Source organism: Sinohyriopsis cumingii, chromosome 1 (assembly GCF_028554795.1).
Source record: "Sinohyriopsis cumingii isolate HCF-2022 chromosome 1, ASM2855479v2, whole genome shotgun sequence".
NCBI lineage: Eukaryota > Metazoa > Mollusca > Bivalvia > Unionida > Unionidae > Sinohyriopsis > Sinohyriopsis cumingii.
In genome coordinates, this window is record NC_142961.1 from 190,085,666 (window position 1) to 190,106,218 (window position 20,553).

The 20,553-nt window shown below is 33.6% G+C and overlaps 1 protein-coding gene across 1 annotated transcript in view; it reads left to right on the forward strand.

Moving 5' to 3' along the window:
* Positions 1-3,932: 3,932 nt before the first annotated feature.
* Positions 3,933-20,553, forward strand: part of LOC149808567 (3',5'-cyclic-AMP phosphodiesterase 4D-like) — a 418,389-nt gene continuing 401,768 nt past the window's right edge. The window contains exon 1 of the mRNA XM_089979257.1: positions 3,933-4,779. Within this exon, the coding sequence (XP_089835383.1) occupies positions 4,721-4,779 (59 nt within the window). The 5' untranslated portion in view covers positions 3,933-4,720. The remainder of the gene's footprint in view (positions 4,780-20,553) is intronic.

Here is a 20,553-nt window from a genome sequence, read left to right on the forward strand (position 1 = left end):
GATCCAATGGCCACCATTACTGCAAACAGAGAAACCTTTTTGGTTTGATGGTATTTGAATTTGATACAAATGAGGCTGATCTGGAATTAAATATGGGTGAAAACGGGTAGAGAACTTTCAAGAACTTTTTATGTAACCATTTAACAAAATTTTAAAAGATTTAAAGAAAGCTTTCTTCTAACAAAGATTTCTTTGCCAGTTGCTTGTGCAATTGGCTGTTTGATGTCATCTAGGTGAACACTCTCAGGCCCACTTCTGCATCTTGTTTCCTTGTTATTGTAAATATAAAAACACACTTAAAAAAACATAGCAATAAAAATTTATTTTGAGAGTGGACCTGATTAGTACTGACTTCACACTATTGTACTGCTACTATCTTATTACAGGAATAATGTCAAAAAGGTTGTATACATATGCTTTGTAGATCAATACCAAACATTTGCAAGTAATTTTGTGTTTGGAAGCTCTTACACTGCTACACTGCATTGAGAGTGACAAGTTTGTAATGGCCCATTAGCCAGAAACCTGTTGGTCATGCCATAACTGTGGTAGTAACAAGTTCCAGATCTAACGTTGGCAATTACTCACAAAATCTATTCTCTACGTGACATTAGCCCCTCTCTTAACCAGATTAGTCATGCCTTGTGAGATTAACACCTTTGTTTCCATTCATTTTCATAATGTTCTCTCTGTCTCTCTCTCCCTCGTAAATACTTCAGCATCGGAAGCAGAAAATTGACTATGAAGTTCATTCTCACACTCTTTCAAAGTTAGCGTAACAAAAGAGACTTTTCTGTCATGGCATTCTTATTAGTCATTCCCTGTGATCCATAATGGAAGGAAATCTGTTCTGAATATTTCTGTTTTTGGTTGAAATAATGCTGCATGAGGTACAGCATATATGATAATGCTTGAAGAACTTACTAATATGGAGATAGTGTACATGCACATAAAAGGTGGCTATAACTGGGGGTGGTGGCTATTACTGAAAGTTACCATATATACTCACTTATAAGTCGAGTCAGACTGCAAGCAACAAAAATCCTGATCTGGCGAAGCATAATGTGCCTGCAGATCAGGATCTATGTTGTTTGTTTCACTGATTATTCCTGAAAACATCACAGACCCAGATTTGATGGCGCATTATGTGACTGCAGCAGATCTGGGTCTGTACAGTTTGCACTTGGCCTTGTCTTATAAGCAAGTATATATGGTGATTGGGTAATTCATTTAGTGAAAATGGAATAAGAAGAAAGAAAAAAAACAATTAGTTGGAAAGTCTGTTGTAATTTTTTATTCTAGTCATGAGTTACTATGACTAAAGAGTTCATGTTGGTGATTCCAATGATATTTTCCTTTATTTAATGTGATATTGTCTTGATATGTTGATTAATAGCAAATCTTTAAAGATTTTTTAAAATATTTGCATTTTTAATACAGTTTCTACACTAATCTTAAATGTTTATGAAACGGGAATTAATAATAAGAATTTTCATATTTGATTTTATTATTTACTTGAGCCAGGCAATAACACCATAGTTGATCATTTCCTAGATAATGATTACCAAACCAAAGCACCATCATGTAAGATGATGTATTTAAGTATGCTTTACTATTTTTAATATTTTTCCACTTGTATTTAAATTTCTTCATCCTGAGGGCATCGGGGGAGAATAGGATTTTGTATTGAGTTACCCTCATCAAAGAAATTTATTATTATTATTATTATTATTATTATTATTATTATTATTATTGTCATTAAGTTATTTAAGCTTATTATTGTTCTTTGATGGTGCATAGCAGCTGTAAAATATATTCTCATGTCGGAATGCTCCAGTGGCCTAGTGGTGAGAGCATCTGCCTTGGATGCAGGAAGTCACTGGTTCAAACTTCAGCTGAGTCATACCAAAGACTTACAAAAATGGTACTAACAGCTGCCTTGCTAGGCGCTCAGCATTAAGAGGTTAGTGTTTAGGACTGGTCGGTCTGGTGTCAGGATAATGTGACTGGGTGGGACATCATGCTACATCCCTGCGGCATGATGCCCAAGTGCTAGACATCACTATAAACTGCCAAACTGCAGACATCGTAGCGACATGACAGAAAAATTGTTAAAGCTATTTTAAAGCTATGTTAAAAATCAAAACACACACACACACACAAACATACATTTTATGATGTCACTAAAATATCCTTCCTAATGTTATTTTATACAGCACTTCTCCGTGATTTTAATGACTGCTGTCAACCATATTATTGTATGTCCAGTCTGTAATTTTGTAACATTATGGAATATACAACAGAAAAGGTTGCTTCCTTGTTCTGGATAACTCATTGTCATTAATAATTTCCCATACTCTGCACATAAATATCTTAAGATTTCAAAGATTTCAGCAATATCACACTGCCTTCGTCAGTGACTAATGTTGATCATGTGACTTGTACTGGTCACATGCTACAAGGAGACTGGATAAGATGGCAGTATTTCAAGCCCCTCATCCACATTTAGTGTTGGCTTCCACTGTCGTATTTCAAGTGCTTCCTTCACCTTCCTTTTCCATGTGTTGTCCTCAGATGTCTGATTGGGATGATGGAATGTCTGACTTTGCTAAAATGTTGATGTATGAAGATGATTCTCTGCTGACATGTTCCATAATCCTTGTTTCTAACATTCTGCCTGTGTCACCAATGTAGTAATTTTCACACTCACTACATTAGTTTTGTCCTTCAAGTGTGTAAGTTGCTGTCTTAAAGAATGGAATGTTTTATGACACACATTGATTTCATTTTGATGTACCAAGGATATATGGCATACTGAAGTCAGTTCTATTTGGGCCATTGGTTTTGTTTGGGGTTCTTTTTCTCTCTTTTCTGAAAGTTTCAAAACCCACTCTGAATAGGCATTTACTCATAGCATAGCTTTAACACACTTTACTTCTTCCATTCAGTCTGCCTCATCAGGGTGTTAGCTTGATGCATTAAAGATCTCACTTACTGACCTCTTGTGCTCCAGATGGTGAACTGGAAAAAAAAGTTGAGGTACTGGTCAGTGCTGTGTGTAGAAAACCAAGCCACAAATGACCATTACAAGTCACATGATCAACATTAGATGCTGATGAAGGCAGTGTGATATTGCCAGAAATTTCGAACTCTTAAGATATTTATGCTCTGAGTATGGGAAGTTACTAATGATTATGGAATATATTTTCCTTTATGCCATTTTTATTTAAGGCACCCTGTTTTCATTAATTAGTATGGTCAGAATAAAGTTGATGTGTCTCCTCTTTTCTTTTCATCAAAAACAATTATAGCCATAAAGTGGTTTCCAGACTACCTTAAATGATCTATATTTTTTCTTATTTGAAAAGAGGAACTAAGCTGTGTACCAGTCTAATGACTTTTTCAAATTTGTTTTGAATCTGATGTGATTTAACCTTTTTTTAATAAATAATTGAATGTTTAAGGTATATTGTTTTACTTGACCCATTTAACCTGTGCAGACAGAAGACTTTGAGGGGGGAGAGAGATTTATATCTCTTACATATACCACATCATTTTTATTACAAATTTCAGTGGTAGTAGCTGAATATATTACAAACAAGCATAACTGTTTTCTACTGTTGTGTAGTCACAAAAAAAGAACTAATCCTCTAATCCACTATTCCAATTATGGCAATCAAAGGGTTATATATAAATTCTGGTTTAGAAGAAAGGTTATTGTAACCATGAAGTTAGCATTGATTGTTTTTGACATAAACCATAAAGATTGTTATTATCAACATGTAATCGTGTGAAAATTGGGCCCTGTAGCAACATATAGTGTTCAGGTATTGATCAAGCAACAGTGGGCAAATAAGATTCAGTTCTTGGCAATAAAATGCCACATGGATCAAGATGTTTAACAAGAGTGGACCTTTTATTTTCTTTCAACTGAATCAATGGTGTCCAGGTGAAATTGACCATCACTCAGGCAAAAACAGACTGCAGTCTTGAATACAATAGTATTACACCTGGAGAGATGATCCTATCAAACATAGCTAATCTCATGATATCTGTTGTAATTGCTGATTAAGTGTTGTGATACAGTTGGAGTGGTGATGTAGCATTATGTCTATGTATCTGGATATATTCTTATATTTGTAATGTACTGACAAGGAATGGTGGATATGGTACAATCTGTATGTGTTTTATGATCACCAGAATGTTTGCATTGTTGGGTTTCCTTTGTCAGCCCATGCATAAAACTTCTTAATAATTTGCCACCAGATGCTCCACTAGCACAGTAAATGCCAGTCCGTGTTTGTTAGACCCAAGAAGGAATTAACACATGCAAGCAATGTATAGAACACTGTTGAAGAGTATGAACTCTTTGGTTTGAAGCTACTTTCATTCTATGGATGATAAAGGATGGGAAAGTTTTGGTAACGATCTTTTGGAGGTCAGAAGACATGCCATTGGAAAAATCACTAAACTTTAAAAGAGTAGATGATGCTGATTTCAGATTGAAGCCATTCATTCTGAAGTAATGCATTCCTTGTCGTCACATAGAATAGCTGGAATTAATATAGTCTTCAAAGATTTGTCAAATCATTCAGGCTATCAGTGAAGATTTGAGAATTTATTAAAAATTGTCAACAGAGATTTGTGAATGTTATAAAGTTATCAGTGAAGATTTGAGAATATACTGAAGTCATCAGTAAAGATTGGTGAAGTTTTTGAAATGATGTTATCCCTTGAAGTTCCTGAGATGTTGCCTCGGAGGCGTCACTCATGGGTCTGGTGAGTCAAGTCAAAATGTATAGAGAACCTTTTATTTTATTTTTTCTATATTTATATTCTTTATCTGGATGTTCAAACTTTTAGTTATTTAAAGATAAAACACATTACATTCTTGAACTGGATAGAATATTTACATATACATTTATAAGTTGGGTCCAACTACAAACAGCATTGACACTGATCTGCTGTTGCATAATGGACTGGCAGATCAAGGTCTATGCTGTTTTAGTGATTACTCTTAACAAACTACATACTGTGTATTGCAATTTGCAGTTGGATCCAGCTTGTATGTGATTACTGTATATACTTGCTTATTTCCCCCAAGTTCAACTGCAAACGGCACAGACCCATATCTGCTGTCACATAATGCACTGCAGATCTGGATCTGTGCAGTTTGTTAGAAGTAATCAGTAGAACAAACAATATGGATCCTGATCTGCAGGTGCATCAAGCTATGACAGATCAGGATCCTTGTTGTTTAAAGTTTGCCTTGAGTACATATGACATATATGGTACTTAATCTTGTAATACATTTGCTTCTATTGCCGTTACTTCATTTTGTGAAATTAAATAATGGCCCAAAATGATTTAAATTTAATTTTATTTTGTTTTGAAAATTTCTTTGATGGCAGTTTCTAGTTTAATGTTGTATATTACCAGTCCGACATTTGGTATTTCCAATAAATATGAAGCTATCTCATCAAAATAATGTTATTTCTGACAGCTCGTACACTCTAAATGGGAAAAAATGTACGATTATCTTTCTCCATATCCTTAAGTTGTAGGAGGAAAATCTACAGACCTTTAATTTGTGTTATTCACAAGGCCTTAGTTTTCATAAGGCCTTATTGTTTACAAGGCCTTAGTTTTCATAAGGCCTTATTGTTTACAAGGCCTTAGTGTTCATAAATCCAAGATTGATAAGGCCAAGATTTTAACTAAAATACAGTATTTTGTTATAATGAATAGTTTGGGTCTATGCAGATCATTTGAGGTATTCATTATAACACAGTATTTTGTTATAATGAATAGTTTGGGTCTATGCAGATCATTTGAGATATTCATTATAACACTGTATTTTGTTATAATGAATAGTTTGGGTCTATGCAGATCATTTGAGGTATTCATTATAACACAGTATTTTGTTATAATGAATAGTTTGGGTCTATGCAGATCATTTGAGATATTCATTATAACACTGTATTTTGTTATAATGAATAGTTTGGGTCTATGCAGATCATTTGAGGTATTCATTATAACACAGTATTTTGTTATAATGAATAGTTTGGGTCTATGCAGATCATTTGAGGTATTCATTATAACACAGTATTTTGTTATAATGAATAGTTTGGGTCTATGCAGATCATTTGAGATATTCATTATAACACTGTATTTTGTTATAATGAATAGTTTGGGTCTATGCAGATCATTTGAGGTATTCATTATAACACAGTATTTTGTTATAATGAATAGTTTGGGTCTATGCAGATCATTTGAGGTATTCATTATAACACAGTATTTTGTTATAATGAATAGTTTGGGTCTATGCAGATCATTTGAGGTATTCATTATAACACAGTATTTTGTTATAATGAATAGTTTGGGTCTATGCAGATCATTTGAGGTATTCATTATAACACAGTATTTTGTTATAATGAATAGTTTGGGTCTATGCAGATCATTTGTTTTAATGAGGTATTCATTATAACACAGTATTTTGTTATAATGAATAGTTTGGGTCTATGCAGATCATTTGTTTTAATGAGGTATTCATTATAACACAGTATTTTGTTATAATGAATAGTTTGGGTCTATGCAGATCATTTGTTTTAATGAGGTATTCATTATAACACAGTATTTTGTTATAATGAATAGTTTGGGTCTATGCAGATCATTTGTTTTAATGAGGTATTCATTATAACACAGTATTTTGTTATAATGAATAGTTTGGGTCTATGCAGATCATTTGTTTTAATGAGGTATTCATTATAACACAGTATTTTGTTACATATGAGTGCTCTCTTGGACCCAATATAGGTGTCCATTGTATCAAGGAGTTTTGATTATGAGTTTCATTTTGGTATAATGACGGTTAATTGTATTGCCATTTTTAAAGGCCTCAAATTGATCTCTGTAGAAGGAAGGGTATGTGTCAATTTATTGTCTTCATCCACTTTGTTTAAGGTCACCAAAAATGTCAAAATGTTTTTGCCAAATTTTTGATGTTTTGTATTTTTCAGCTGTTGTTTTAAAAAATTGCATTCATGCACTAGTTTTTAGTTCCTGAGACAAGATATTAGAGGCTGATAGCCTTTAATAGTTACATCAATATTTTTTACTGTTCATTAGATAACTGACAGTTATGAATAAAATTTGTCTCAATATACTGCTGACCTTTAGAGACCCAACTTCAACTCTCCAACATTCGAAGACAAGGTTGCCTTTTGTAAACCCTTTCCCAGTTACCTTTTTTAAACCCATTTTCAGTTACCTTTTTTAAACCCATTTTCAGTTACCTTTTGTAAACCCATTTCCAATCAGAACTGAAAATTTGTTAGTGCATGGTGTATCTGCAAGAGGGTATGCATTGATGTTAGAGTCTGTTTTTATAGGAATAGTTTTGAAACTAATTTTTCAAACTTATTTTCCACTTCACAAAAGAAACAATTTTCTTTAAAGTTGTATGTTATTTTCATTGAAAATTTTCAAAGTAAAGCTAAGGGAAAAAAAAACCCCACATGCTTTACAGTGTTTTTAATACCTTTCACTGTAGTAGTGTAGTCTGCAATTTTACCTCCTATATCAAAGTGTATGAAATGTGTGGAGTTTTAAAAATAATAAATATCCATCCAGACTGTCAAAGCCTGGTTAAAACAATTTTAGCTTGAATGAGAATTGGAGATTTATCAGAACAAACAGATCCTTACTGGAAAGTCAACAAATCTGTTAATTTTAATTTCAGTATTTTCATTCTATTATAAATTCTAATCCAAAAATATGTGAGTTTTGTTGGGTGTATTGGGTCCATTTTCAGGAATGAAGTAACATTTCTTAATATTATACATATATGATGCAATCTCAGTATATGGGTGAATTTTATGAGACATTAAGTTCTCAGGCTGTCCAGTTCAATGTCAATATCAGAGTTGGATATAACTAGTTATCATCCGCTCAGTTCATTTCAAATTAGGCAGGATCACTATCCCCACTGACTAAAAATATCAATTTTCCCCACAAAATTGTCTATAATTTATTCCCCTAGATTCATTTCAAATTAGACAGGATCACTATCCCCACTGACTAAAAATATCAATTTTCCCCACAAAATTGTCTGTAATTTATTCCCCTAAATTCATTTCAAATTAAGCAGGATCACTATCCCCACTGACTAAAAATATCAGTATTCTCCACAAAATTGCCTATAATATATTCCCCTCAATTCATTTCAAATTAAACAAGATCACTATCCCCACTGACTAAAAGTATCAATTTTCCCCACAAAATTGTCTGTAATTTATTCCCCTAAATTCATTTCAAATTAAGCAGGATCACTATCCCCACTGACTAAAAATATCAGTATTCTCCACAAAATTGCCTATAATATATTCCCCTCAATTCATTTCAAATTAAACAAGATCACTATCCCCACTGACTAAAAGTATCAATTTTCCCTACAAAATTGTCTATAATTTATTCCCCTAAATTCATTTCAAATTAGGCAGGATCACTATCCCCACTGACTAAAAATATCAATATTCTCCACAAAATTGTCTATAATATATTCCCCTCAATTCATTTCAAATTAGACAGGATCACTATCCCCACTGACTAAAAATATCAATATTCTCCACAAAATTGTCTATAATATATTCCCCTAAATTCATTTCAAATTAGACAGGATCACTATCCCCACTGACTAAAAATATCAATATTCTCCACAAAATTGTCTTCAAACTCAACATCCACATCTCTTGTTGCTTCAGTGCTGCCTTCCGTGCTGATCTCCAGTTGTTTAAGCTCATGTTTTTAATCAAATTTTCAAATAACCAGTTATAAACCTTGTTTATTTTGATAAAGATAATGTTCCCAGCTACCTAAATTTGTCATATTCTACATGAAATTGTTTGTAGTTTCAAATAATTCAGCCAGGACATCACTGTCATCAATTGTCACTTCAGTACTGACCATCATTTTGATCTCTGCCTGTTAAAACTCGATTTTTTATTGAAATTTTAACGTGTTTCATTTAAAACAAAATTAGTGACTTATCCTGTCACTGAATGATGTAACATTTGTGTACACCTTCAACCTTTATTTCCTTCCTTTCAAAAGAGCACACATAAAATAATGATGTAGTACATGGTTAAATGAACACTTCTATCAATGGAATGCAGTGAACATATGACTGGAATGATAAAACCATAAAGTACCAGTGGAATCATATCCTCATTAAGAGAGAAAAAAAAGGGTAGAGAAAAGTCAAAGGTTAAGGTCAAAGTCTTCATCTAAATACTTTTTTGATTACTAAAACCTGTATGCAGTCATAAAAATAAGACAGCACAAAAGATGATATACAGACAATGCTACTTTGAAATTAAACATTGCAGCCATTGCCAATAATTGAATCTACTTCTTTTCAAAAGATGCTCAACAGAATCGGAATAAATTTGATTCAGAATATCCTTGCTTTAGCCGTTTTACAAATGCAGCAAATCTTCCTGTGAAGTATGGTCGTTGTTAATAAGAATAGAAAAAACTTAAATGATTCAGCTGAATTTGACCAAATTTGACAAAAAGCATATCTGCATGAAGGGATTTCAGATTCTTAGAAAAGTTAATCACCTTTAGATCAAACCATTACTAAAATTGTGAAAAAGCTTTAAATGACTTCTTTTCAAAAGATGCTAAATAAGAAATTTTATTGAAAGTTCCCTGGTATAATTATCCTGGTATGAAAGGGTTTTAAAGTTCATACAAAAGTTGCCAATCTGTTTTATATGACTGCCATTACAAAAAATAAATTAAGAAGCAAATCAACTTTATTTGGGAAAGTTGCTCAATGAAATTTGACAATTTTTTTACAGGAGGAATCCCAACATGATGGCCTCTTTGCAGTGAACAATTGATTCTGATGGTCCATAAAATATACATATAGATTTTACAAAATTGAAAAGTTTGAATGAGTTATTTTCATAAGATGTGTTACCAACAACATTGGAATACATAACTTTGAAGTGCAGTATAATGACCCAGAATTCTTGGTCATATACTCCTTAATTTGGCTTTTGTGTATTATGCAGAGGTGAGGTCAGCCAGAGAGCAATGCCAGGCCCACTTTGGCTAATGTTTTCAAAATATATTTGAATAAGGATTTCTTTGGTCAAATTATATATTGATATATATTGATACAAATTTGTATTATATATATATATATATATATATATATATATATATATATATATATATATATATATATATATATATATATATATATATATATATATATGAAAAAATAAATCTGTCCATGTTTTAGATAATGCATAAGAAAATTAGTTAATGTAATAAAAGATCTCAGAAAAATATTCATGCTTTATTTCTTTGAGCATTTATGCATTATCTTTATGGATGCTCTTAATTCAGCCGAATACATAATTTCTTTACAATATAAGCACTCGATGGAATAAAGCATGGATATTTTTCTGATCTCCTGTTACATTAACCAATTTATATATATATTCACATGTCCATAGAAATGATTGTAATGTTCATACAAACTTGTATAATTATATCATTGGATATATGTTGAAGTGTTTATATACATGCACACGATCATATAAATACTTATGTCAGACCAGTCAAATAGTCTAATTCTTAATAACTACTTCTGTCAGACCAGTCAAATGGTCTAATTCATAATATCTTCTGTCAAACCAGTCAGTCTAATTCATAATAACTTGTAACTTCTGTCAGACCAGTCAAACAGTCTAATTCTTAATAACTTGTAACTTCTGTCAGACCAGTCAAACAGTCTAATTCATAATATCTTCTTCTGTCAAACCAGTCAAACAGTGTAATTCATAATAACTACTTCTGTCAGACCAGTCAAACAAATTCATAATAACTGCTTGTAAGACCAGTCAAACAGTCTAATTCATAATATCTTCTGTCAAACCAGTCAAACAGCTACTTTTTAGAGGTGGAAAATTACTTGCTTCTTTAATTTAGGACTCGTGACTCCAGAAGAGTGAAAATGTTTTGCTGTTGTAGCAATTATATGACTGTTTAATACAGGTGTGAATGTACACATACAGTGCTTTCTTCAGGAGATTCACCCATTGGAGGGGTGTCATTTTGCACCTTTTTATTGATATTGATATTTTACATTTTAAGATGGACTGAGTTTGTATGAGAGTATTATCTAAAAATAGATCCCTTATTTGCATAATTTGATAAATTGTGATAAATAACTTAATTTGATACTAATAACACTTTTCGTTTATCTTTGTTATTGGAAGATCAGCAGCATCATGTTTTATAATCATGGCACTGCATTGCATGCTTTAAAACTGTATGTAGGGTTCGGACCACTAATTCATTTCCCATAGAACTTTATGTTAATATATTAAAACAAAGAAAAATGAGTTCTCCATTAGCTTGGCATACAAACTAAACATGATTCCATTCATTAGAGTTTTAACAAAGATGTTAAGCCTTGATAAACAGGTGCTCCACTGTGCCTTTATGAATCTCTTGCTAGTATAGAGGGTGGCTTCCTGATCTGCACCTAATAACACTGCCTTGCACCAAGAGTCCATATGATATTTTGTCAGTAGGAAATTATATACAGGATATCAAAATAAAGTAAATATTTTGTTATCAACTATAATACATAGATTGAAGTTTCTCAAATTAATAATTAATAAAAACTCAACCCATTTGTTAGCTAATGAGTGCATCTCACAATATTTGCCATATATATTGGGACATAATAAAATACATGATTTTTTTTCTGGTGCCAGAATGTATGGTGAAACATTTTTTCACCTAGGTCATATGACCCAGAACTTAAGAAATTAAATAAATTTGTGTTGAATTTCTGCCCCCCACCCCACTGCAAGAAAAGTTAAACAAAACACTTATTTGATAACAAAAAGAAAGAAACTACCTTGTTTTGTTATCAGTTATTCTTTCCATCATGATCAATATTTTAAAGAAAAATATATCCCGATCTTCATATATATAGTATATGCATCCATACTGTAATGTGTTTATCACTTATGTCCGATAACACACAACACATTGTTCATTGATGTGAATATAGAGAAAACAAATTGTGTTTGTTTGTACTCAAAGGCTTCAATATGTTTTCAGACAGAAAGCTGGATCTAACTAAATTGCAAATGAGAAAGAGAGAGACAGAGACAAAGACAGACAGAGAGAGATATATATCATCTGATTGCTTGAAGGCACCTGCCATTCACACATGACACTGTGTAAGGTGCAAAATAACCATGATTGTATTATATCCAGGTTGGCTATATGACTATCTCACAAACAAAATCATTATTTGAAAATATATTTACTGTGAGAGAAAATGACAATCAGATCACTAGCATCAGCTACAGAAAGTATTATTAAAGTTATTGCTGTGTATGCTATTTACCCTGCAGACTTCAATGCCCATTTGTATCAGTTATGATTACAGATGGCAGATAGTTAGAAGCCTGGGTGGTGAATAAACACACAACTTTTAGTGGGCAGTACACTCATTGTTTTAAGTTGTCTTCAATGATAATATTTCATGGCATGAGGGAGCTAAAAAATATGCACTGAAGGGATATTGTGCAGTAGAATGGTCATGTTGATGAGGTGATACTGCATTGGATTAAAGAATTTTATCTCAAGTTCACAGTTTAATAGTTTTTAAAATAAAATTTAAATTTGAATACATTTTCTAACATGTAATTTTCCAGTAATTTGAAAGGTGTCCCACAACTTATCAGTTGAAAAAATGATGTCTCTCAGAACATACAGTGCACAAAAAGTTACTTTAAAAATTAATTTATGGTGTCCTAAGAAATACCATGTCCCAAAATATACAGTAAATAAAGTAGTAGACTGGTGTAACCAGGCTGTAAAATAATTAGTGATCCAATAGCTGTAACAGCATTTGCATTAGAGGTGTTATCTTCATTATGGGCACAGTGGCAGCAATAATTAGTTAGGACATTTACACTGTGTCCTATGAAATAGAAATGCAGGTAAGAGAATAGAAATACAGGTAAGAGAATAGAAATGCGGATAATATAAATGCAGGTAAGAGAAGAGATTTTACATTTTTTATCTTCATTATCTGCACAACAGCTGCAGTCATGTGTTATGAGAAGAACTGAATGTCCTATACATTAGAGTGGCACATGACAGCTGAGATGCTGCCACAGAATAAAAAACATCATATTCATCACTGTACAAACTTACTAAGTGCAGATGGTAAAATACTTCAATAATAGATAATCATTGAAGGTACGTATCTCATTGCTCATATGCAGCAAGTCACCCAGTAAGCACTCAGTTATGGTTGTTGATGACCTGAAGTCAAACGTTTTCATGATCAGATTGAGTTTTGCTGATGATGATGAATATTACTGACTTTGTTTATGCTCAAAAATAAAAAAAACTGCATGACTTTCACTTACTCACATTGATGGGGTGAGTGGGTGGTCAGCTGTCCTAGAGAAAACACTTTACATTTGTGAGACACAACTTATGAATGAGATGAAAAGAGGCAAATGAGTATCTTTACCTGAGGAGTTGATGTCCAAGTGAAATGAAGAGACATATAGTAGTCTTTGTTGAGGAGTTGACTGTCTCTGGTTGACTGAATGAGATGAAGAGACAAATAGTACTTTTTGTTGAGAAGCTAACTGTCTGTGGTTATCCAAGTGAGATGAAGAGACACATAGTAGTCTTTGTTGAGGAGTTCACTGTCTGGTTGACTGAATGAGATGAAGAGACAAATATTACTTTTTGTTGAGGAGTTGACTGTCCTTAGTTATCCAAGTGAGATGGAGAGACAAATAGTACTCTTTGTTGAGGAGTTGACTGTCTGTGGTTGTCCAAGTGAGATGAAGAGACAAATAGTATTCTTTGTTGAAGAGTTGACTGTCTGTGGTTGTCTGAGATGATAAGAGACCAACTTTTACTGTTTAGTTGATGAGTTTACAGTCAGTGGTTTTCAGAAAGAGAATTAAACAGATGAATAGGAGTTTCAAGTTGATTGATTTACTGTCTAGGGTTGACACTGCTTCTGTGGATGTGTGTGGTAGTTGACATAACATATAAAAAATATCTGTCAATATGGTGCTGGAACAGATGATGATAACAGTAAAATAACCCCAACCAAACAGACAATCTGTCTCAAGTAATTATATAAATTTTGTCATTTTCTGCTATGCCAGGTAACTTGGCAGCCATGTTTAAATGACTTGACTTGGGGTGGGACAGTCATTCTTGGCACATTGTAGTGTAATGACTAAATACATGTACTTTGAATATGATTACATGAAAGATTGCATTGAAAGTTAGCATGCACATTAGCTTGTTCTAAAATGGTCCCACTTCAGACTGCCATTAAGGCCATTCCAGTGACTAGCTGGATTTAAAATGGTCCCACTTCAGACTGCCATTAAGGCCATTCCAGTGACTAGCTGGATCTAAAATGGTCCCACTTCAGACTGCCATCAAGGCCATTCCAGTGACTAGCTGGATCTAAAATGGTCCCACTTCAGACTGCCATTAAGTCCATTCCAGTGACTAGCTGGATCTAAAATGGTCCCACTTCAGACTGCCATTAAGGCCATTCCAGTGACTAGCTGGATCTAAAATGGTCCCACTTCAGACTGCCATTAAGGCCATTCCAGTGACTAGCTTGTTCTAAAATGGTCCCACTTCAGACTGCCAATAAGGCCATTCCAGTGACTAGCTTGTTCTAAAATGGTCCCACTTCAGACTGCCATTAAGGCCATTCCAGTGACTAGCTGGATCTAAAATGGTCCATGACTTCAGACTGTCATTAAGGCCATTCCAGTGACCATCTTGAGAATCTTATTGCTACAAATAAACATATCAGCATAGCAATTTCTTTAAAATACTTCTTTTGATGTCTAGTTGGTATTGACTAGCTTGTTTTAAAATGGTCCCACTTCAGACTGCCATGAAAGATTGCATTGAAAGTTAGCATGCACATTAGCTTGTTCTAAAATGGTCCCACTTCAGACTGCCATTAAGGCCATTCCAGTGACTAGCTAGATCTAAAATGGTCCCACTTCAGACTGCCATTAAGGCCATTCCAGTGACTAGCTGGATCTAAAATGGTCCATGACTTCAGACTGTCATTAAGGCCATTCCAGTGACCATCTTGAGAATCTTATTGCTACAAATAAACATATCAGCATAGCATTTTCTTTAAAATACTTCTTTTGATGTCTAGTTGGTATTGAATGAAAATAGTTTTGATCTGACAACCAGTAAGACATACTGCTTTGGCAGCCATCTTGACAATCTTGTTGTCACTGCTGTTTCTAAACATAGTCAAATGAACATTGGCTTTTTACCCAGAAGACATTTTATGTCAGTGAAAGTGGTGATAATCTGACATCATCTATGTCCACCATTGCAGCCATCTTGACAATTTTGATATTGCTACTCCCACTCAATGTTAATTGTTATCAATATATTTTTTTCACCAGAATTCTTTTGGTGTTTTTATGTTCCTCAATGAAAAGAATGATAAATGACTTACAATATGGCTACTAAAAACCTTTTTTTTCTCTACTCCTCTTGAATGGATTGCCATTATAATTGACACTGGGTTTTCCACATAAAACTTCTTATGCTATCTTGTTGGTCATGGATAAAAATGGTGCCAGTCTACCATCAATCTTGCAAATCATGTTATGGCTACTCGTCCAGAATGGATGGTCATTTTAAGCTTAGGGCAACCTGCAAAAGACTTCACATGATCCCTTATATTGCCCTCCGAATGAAAATGGTGCCAATCATACATCCAATATGGCCACCACAGTTACCATCTTGAAAATGTTGCTATTGCTTAAGAATATCAGAGATTGTTTGAACTCTCTCAGTTGAAAAGAAGAAACGGTCTTGTTTGAATTCCAGAAGTTCTTTTTGGCCAGTACAGCATTGGTTCCATCGAAGGAATCTTGTCGATTTTTGAAGATTGAATATTTGAAATGTACCTGAAAACAAGGTAAGAAAACAGATATCTTAGTAGTATCATTAGTAAAAGTTAAGTACTTTCAATATAAAATTTTGGAGATGAAGTTATCTTGTTAGCTGTATGACATAAATGATGTAAGAAAAAATGGATGGAATACTTGTCTGCTTGGATATGAGTTACAGAATATAGAAACATTTTGAAAAATTCCTGGTTTTGTTTCAGAAATTCTTTACTGATTCATTGACATGACTCATGGATTTGGAATGTTTCCAAGTTGTGTGATAACTGGAGACTACAGCTCACTAGGGATATCATTTCCTGATAATTTTTATGTTAGTGATGATGAATTGATTGCAGTCATCAAGCACAAACCATGTGACCCTTGTTTCAGAATATGTCAGCTACAAGTGCAACCACCTTAGTAATTTTGAGTCTGTATGATAACAATGAAAGCTCATTTGATTGACAAGTAATATTAGTTGCAGAGTCCAGTATCTTTAAGTCTTAGCTCTGTTCAGTCCCCCAAATTGCATTGTAATGTATTCAGATAAAAAAAAACTTGAGAGAAGATGTTTCAATTTCTTGGTTTCTTGCTTCTCTTTTGCCAGGGTTTCAAATAAAGAAACCCAATATCAGAAGATGTATGTAAAGCTGTGTCATTTAATACCTCAAGTAAATACACTGCTTAATTGGTTCATAGGAGACACAAAAGCCATGATATAATGAAAAGTATTGCAAGAAAGGCTAAGATCAAACCATAAAAAATGGAATTTAAGAATGCGATGTCATGTTCTCATCAGCCATACAGAATTGCAAGTGAAACAAGTAAAGAAGTAAAGATCAAATTTTTAATTTGGTTTGTAACTGTACATGTTTCTGGTTTATTTTGATACCAAAATTTATTTCTTGTGATGCTGACATGCCTTTTTTTTGGTGGGGGGGGACTTAAATGTCATGTAGATGTTTTATGTATGTCAGTTTATGATACATATGGAACTTAAATCTAATTAATTAATGGACATTTTGTACAACTCTGAAAGATTCTAAATCCCAGATGGTTGTTAGATTCATGTCACTGAACACAATTTTTACACAATAGAAGACATTGAGTTTATTCTTCATTGATGTGTTTTAAAATAATAACAGCAGAAATTTCCTTGTGTTTTGAGAGATAATTTTATTTTATATTTTTATAAAGTTAAGCTCCTAAACAAATGTGTTTGAGGTTAAGTAAAAATAAAATGTTTAAAATGTGCATTTAATCCCCAAATACAAACAAATACACCACATTGCACCATTTTTTTGGCCCCCACCCTCCCCTTGACTGTCAGCCATCATCAGATTTTATATTTTCAGATGTTGGCATCTCTATTTGTGATGCTAGATGTTACAAAAACACAATCCACAGGGTGTGTGATGCTAGATGTTACAAAAACACAATCCACAGGGTGTGTGATGCTAGATGTTAAAAAAACACAATCCACAGAGTGTGTGATGTTAGATGTTAAAAAAACATAATCCACAGGGTGTGTGATGCTAGATGTTAAAAAACACAATCCACAGGGTGTGTGATGCTAGATGTTAAAAAACACAATCCACAGGGTGTGTGATGCTAGATGTTAAAAAAACACAATCCACAGGGTGTGTGATGCTAGATGTTACAAAAACACAATCCACAGGGTGTGTGATGTTAGATGTTAAAAAAACACAATCCACAGAGTGTGTGATGCTAGATGTTACAAAAACACAATCCACAGGGTGTGTGATGCTAGATGTTACAAAAACACAATCCACAGGGTGTGTGATGCTAGATGTTACAAAAACACAATCCACAGGGTGTGTAATGCTAGATGTTACAAAAACACAATCCACAGGGTGTGTGATGCTAGATGTTAAAAAAACACAATCCACAGAGTGTGTGATGTTAGATGTTAAAAAAACATAATCCACAGGGTGTGTGATGCTAGATGTTAAAAAACACAATCCACAGGGTGTGTGATGCTAGATGTTAAAAAACACAATCCACAGGGTGTGTGATGCTAGATGTTAAAAAAACACAATCCACAGGGTGTGTGATGCTAGATGTTACAAAAACACAATCCACAGGGTGTGTGATGTTAGATGTTAAAAAAACACAATCCACAGAGTGTGTGATGCTAGATGTTACAAAAACACAATCCACAGGGTGTGTGATGCTAGATGTTACAAAAACACAATCCACAGGGTGTGTGATGTTAGATGTTAAAAAAACACAATCCACAGAGTGTGTGATGCTAGATGTTACAAAAACACAATCCACAGGGTGTGTGATGCTAGATGTTACAAAAACACAATCCACAGGGTGTGTGATGTTAGATGTTAAAAAAACACAATCCACAGAGTGTGTGATGCTAGATGTTACAAAAACACAATCCACAGGGTGTGTGATGCTAGATGTTACAAAAACACAATCCACTGGGGTTTGTGATACTAGATGTTACAAAAACACAATCCACTGGGGTTTGTGATGCTAGATGTTACAAAAACACAATCCACAGGGTTTGTGATGCTAGATGTTACAAAAACGCAATCCACTGGGGTTTGTGATACTAGATGTTACAAAAACACAATCCACTGGGGTTTGTGATGCTAGATGTTACAAAAACACAATCCACAGGGTTTGTGATGCTAGATGTTACAAAAACGCAATCCACAGGGTTTGTGATGCTAGATGTTACAAAAACACAATCCACTGGGGTTTGTGATGCTAGATGTTACAAAAACACAATCCACAGGGTTTGTGATGCTAGATGTTACAAAAACGCAATCCACAGGGTTTGTGATGCTAGATGTCACAAAAACACAATCCAAAGGGTTTGTGGCATAGTCCAGTAGCCCTAAAATTTCAGTTACTTATGATATATCTTAAGCTTGCATCATTAATAAGAATATCCATTCTGGTGTTTGTCCACAAAATTTTGAAGCAAACAAAAGTAACTGCTGAGTTCATAAATGGTTCTAGGTTGGACCCAGTGGCCCTTTTCTATTCTCCATAAAAGCATCAGACCATTTTGTGATAATTAAGTGCTGAAAGACATGTTTCTGGTGCAGTTGAAACTGTTCAATAAACTTCTCAAGTGTTCAGACAGGGTCTTTATTTTTCAGATATTAAGTTTTAAACATTATACAGAAAGTTTCTGGAACATCTGTCTGAACTTGAAATACAAACATTTTACTGTACAAAACATTTTTTGCAAGTGAGTTTGCAAGAAACTACCTTACTTTAATAAAGCAAATTAAGATACATATAGTCTGTATGTAGTCTGCAGTAAATAATACTGATATCACTTGTGGTGGGAGAAAAGTCATTACTGATATCACTTGTGGTGGGAGAAATGTCATTACTGATATCACTTGTGGTGGGAGAAATGTCATTGCTGATATCACTTGTGGCAGGAGAAATGTCATTACTGATATCACTTGTGGCGGGAGAAATGTCATTACTGATATCACTTATGGTGGGAGAAATGTCATGTATAAACGAAATCAAGGTTATATTCAGTATACTTATATACTGAAATTTCCCACAATGTATATTTTAGTTTCACAGTCCAAACTTTCTTGTATCAAAGGAAGACAAAATGACCAAGTTCAGGGTGTAGGGTATGGGGTATGCATGTACCAATAATGTTTTGTTTCTTTGCTCAAAAGAGGCAAAAATAGTGATTGCATTTGAGTAATGATTTGTGCAAAGATATCCCCACTCACAATAGCACATTTGACACTAATCACAAGTTTACTTCATCCTCGGATTTGTCAGGAAGAAAGCCTCCCTCACTATTATGCACATCAGACACTAATCTCAAGTGCACGTCGTCCTTCAGTTTGTTTCTGTAATATTAAAGTTCTTGTGTGTACTTGAATGATGACCGGTTAATTCTCTTGTATAACTGTGATCTTTGATTCGGGACAAAAAGGTCACATTTCAGCTGTCTTTCCATAATGACGTAGTTTATTCGATTTCCGTGGATTTAGTAGAAGATTATGTTTTTTTATTATGATTTTTATCTTACGGTTTATTGACTTGTGTGAGTAAGGTATTTAATTTAAATTTTGAATTTAAATGTGTAATGAGCAAGAAAAAGTGTACCTCAATTTTCATGTTCACATTATACCCTGTTAATTTGCATCATCATTTACTATTGTCAAGATCCTGGAATATGTTTGTGTTGTAAAGGTATTGGGCTTTTCCCTTTAGGAACATGTAGATCCTGTTTTTTAATGTATTATTGTATTTTCAATTTCTTTGTGTCCTGTGTAAGAAAGGACTCGTACTGAGGTACAGAATACAAATTCAAGTTCTCACCAAGATCTATCAAAATGTTGTTCACTGTTAATACGTCGACATCTATTCAAGGTAATAAACCTGAAACAATGATAGTACACTTGGAGTGAGATTTAGATTGTATGGCATAAAATAGACTTGCCAGGCCCCTGCATTATTTACAATTTAATTGTTGAAGGAAGAGAAACTTGGAGATGATTTTGGTATCATT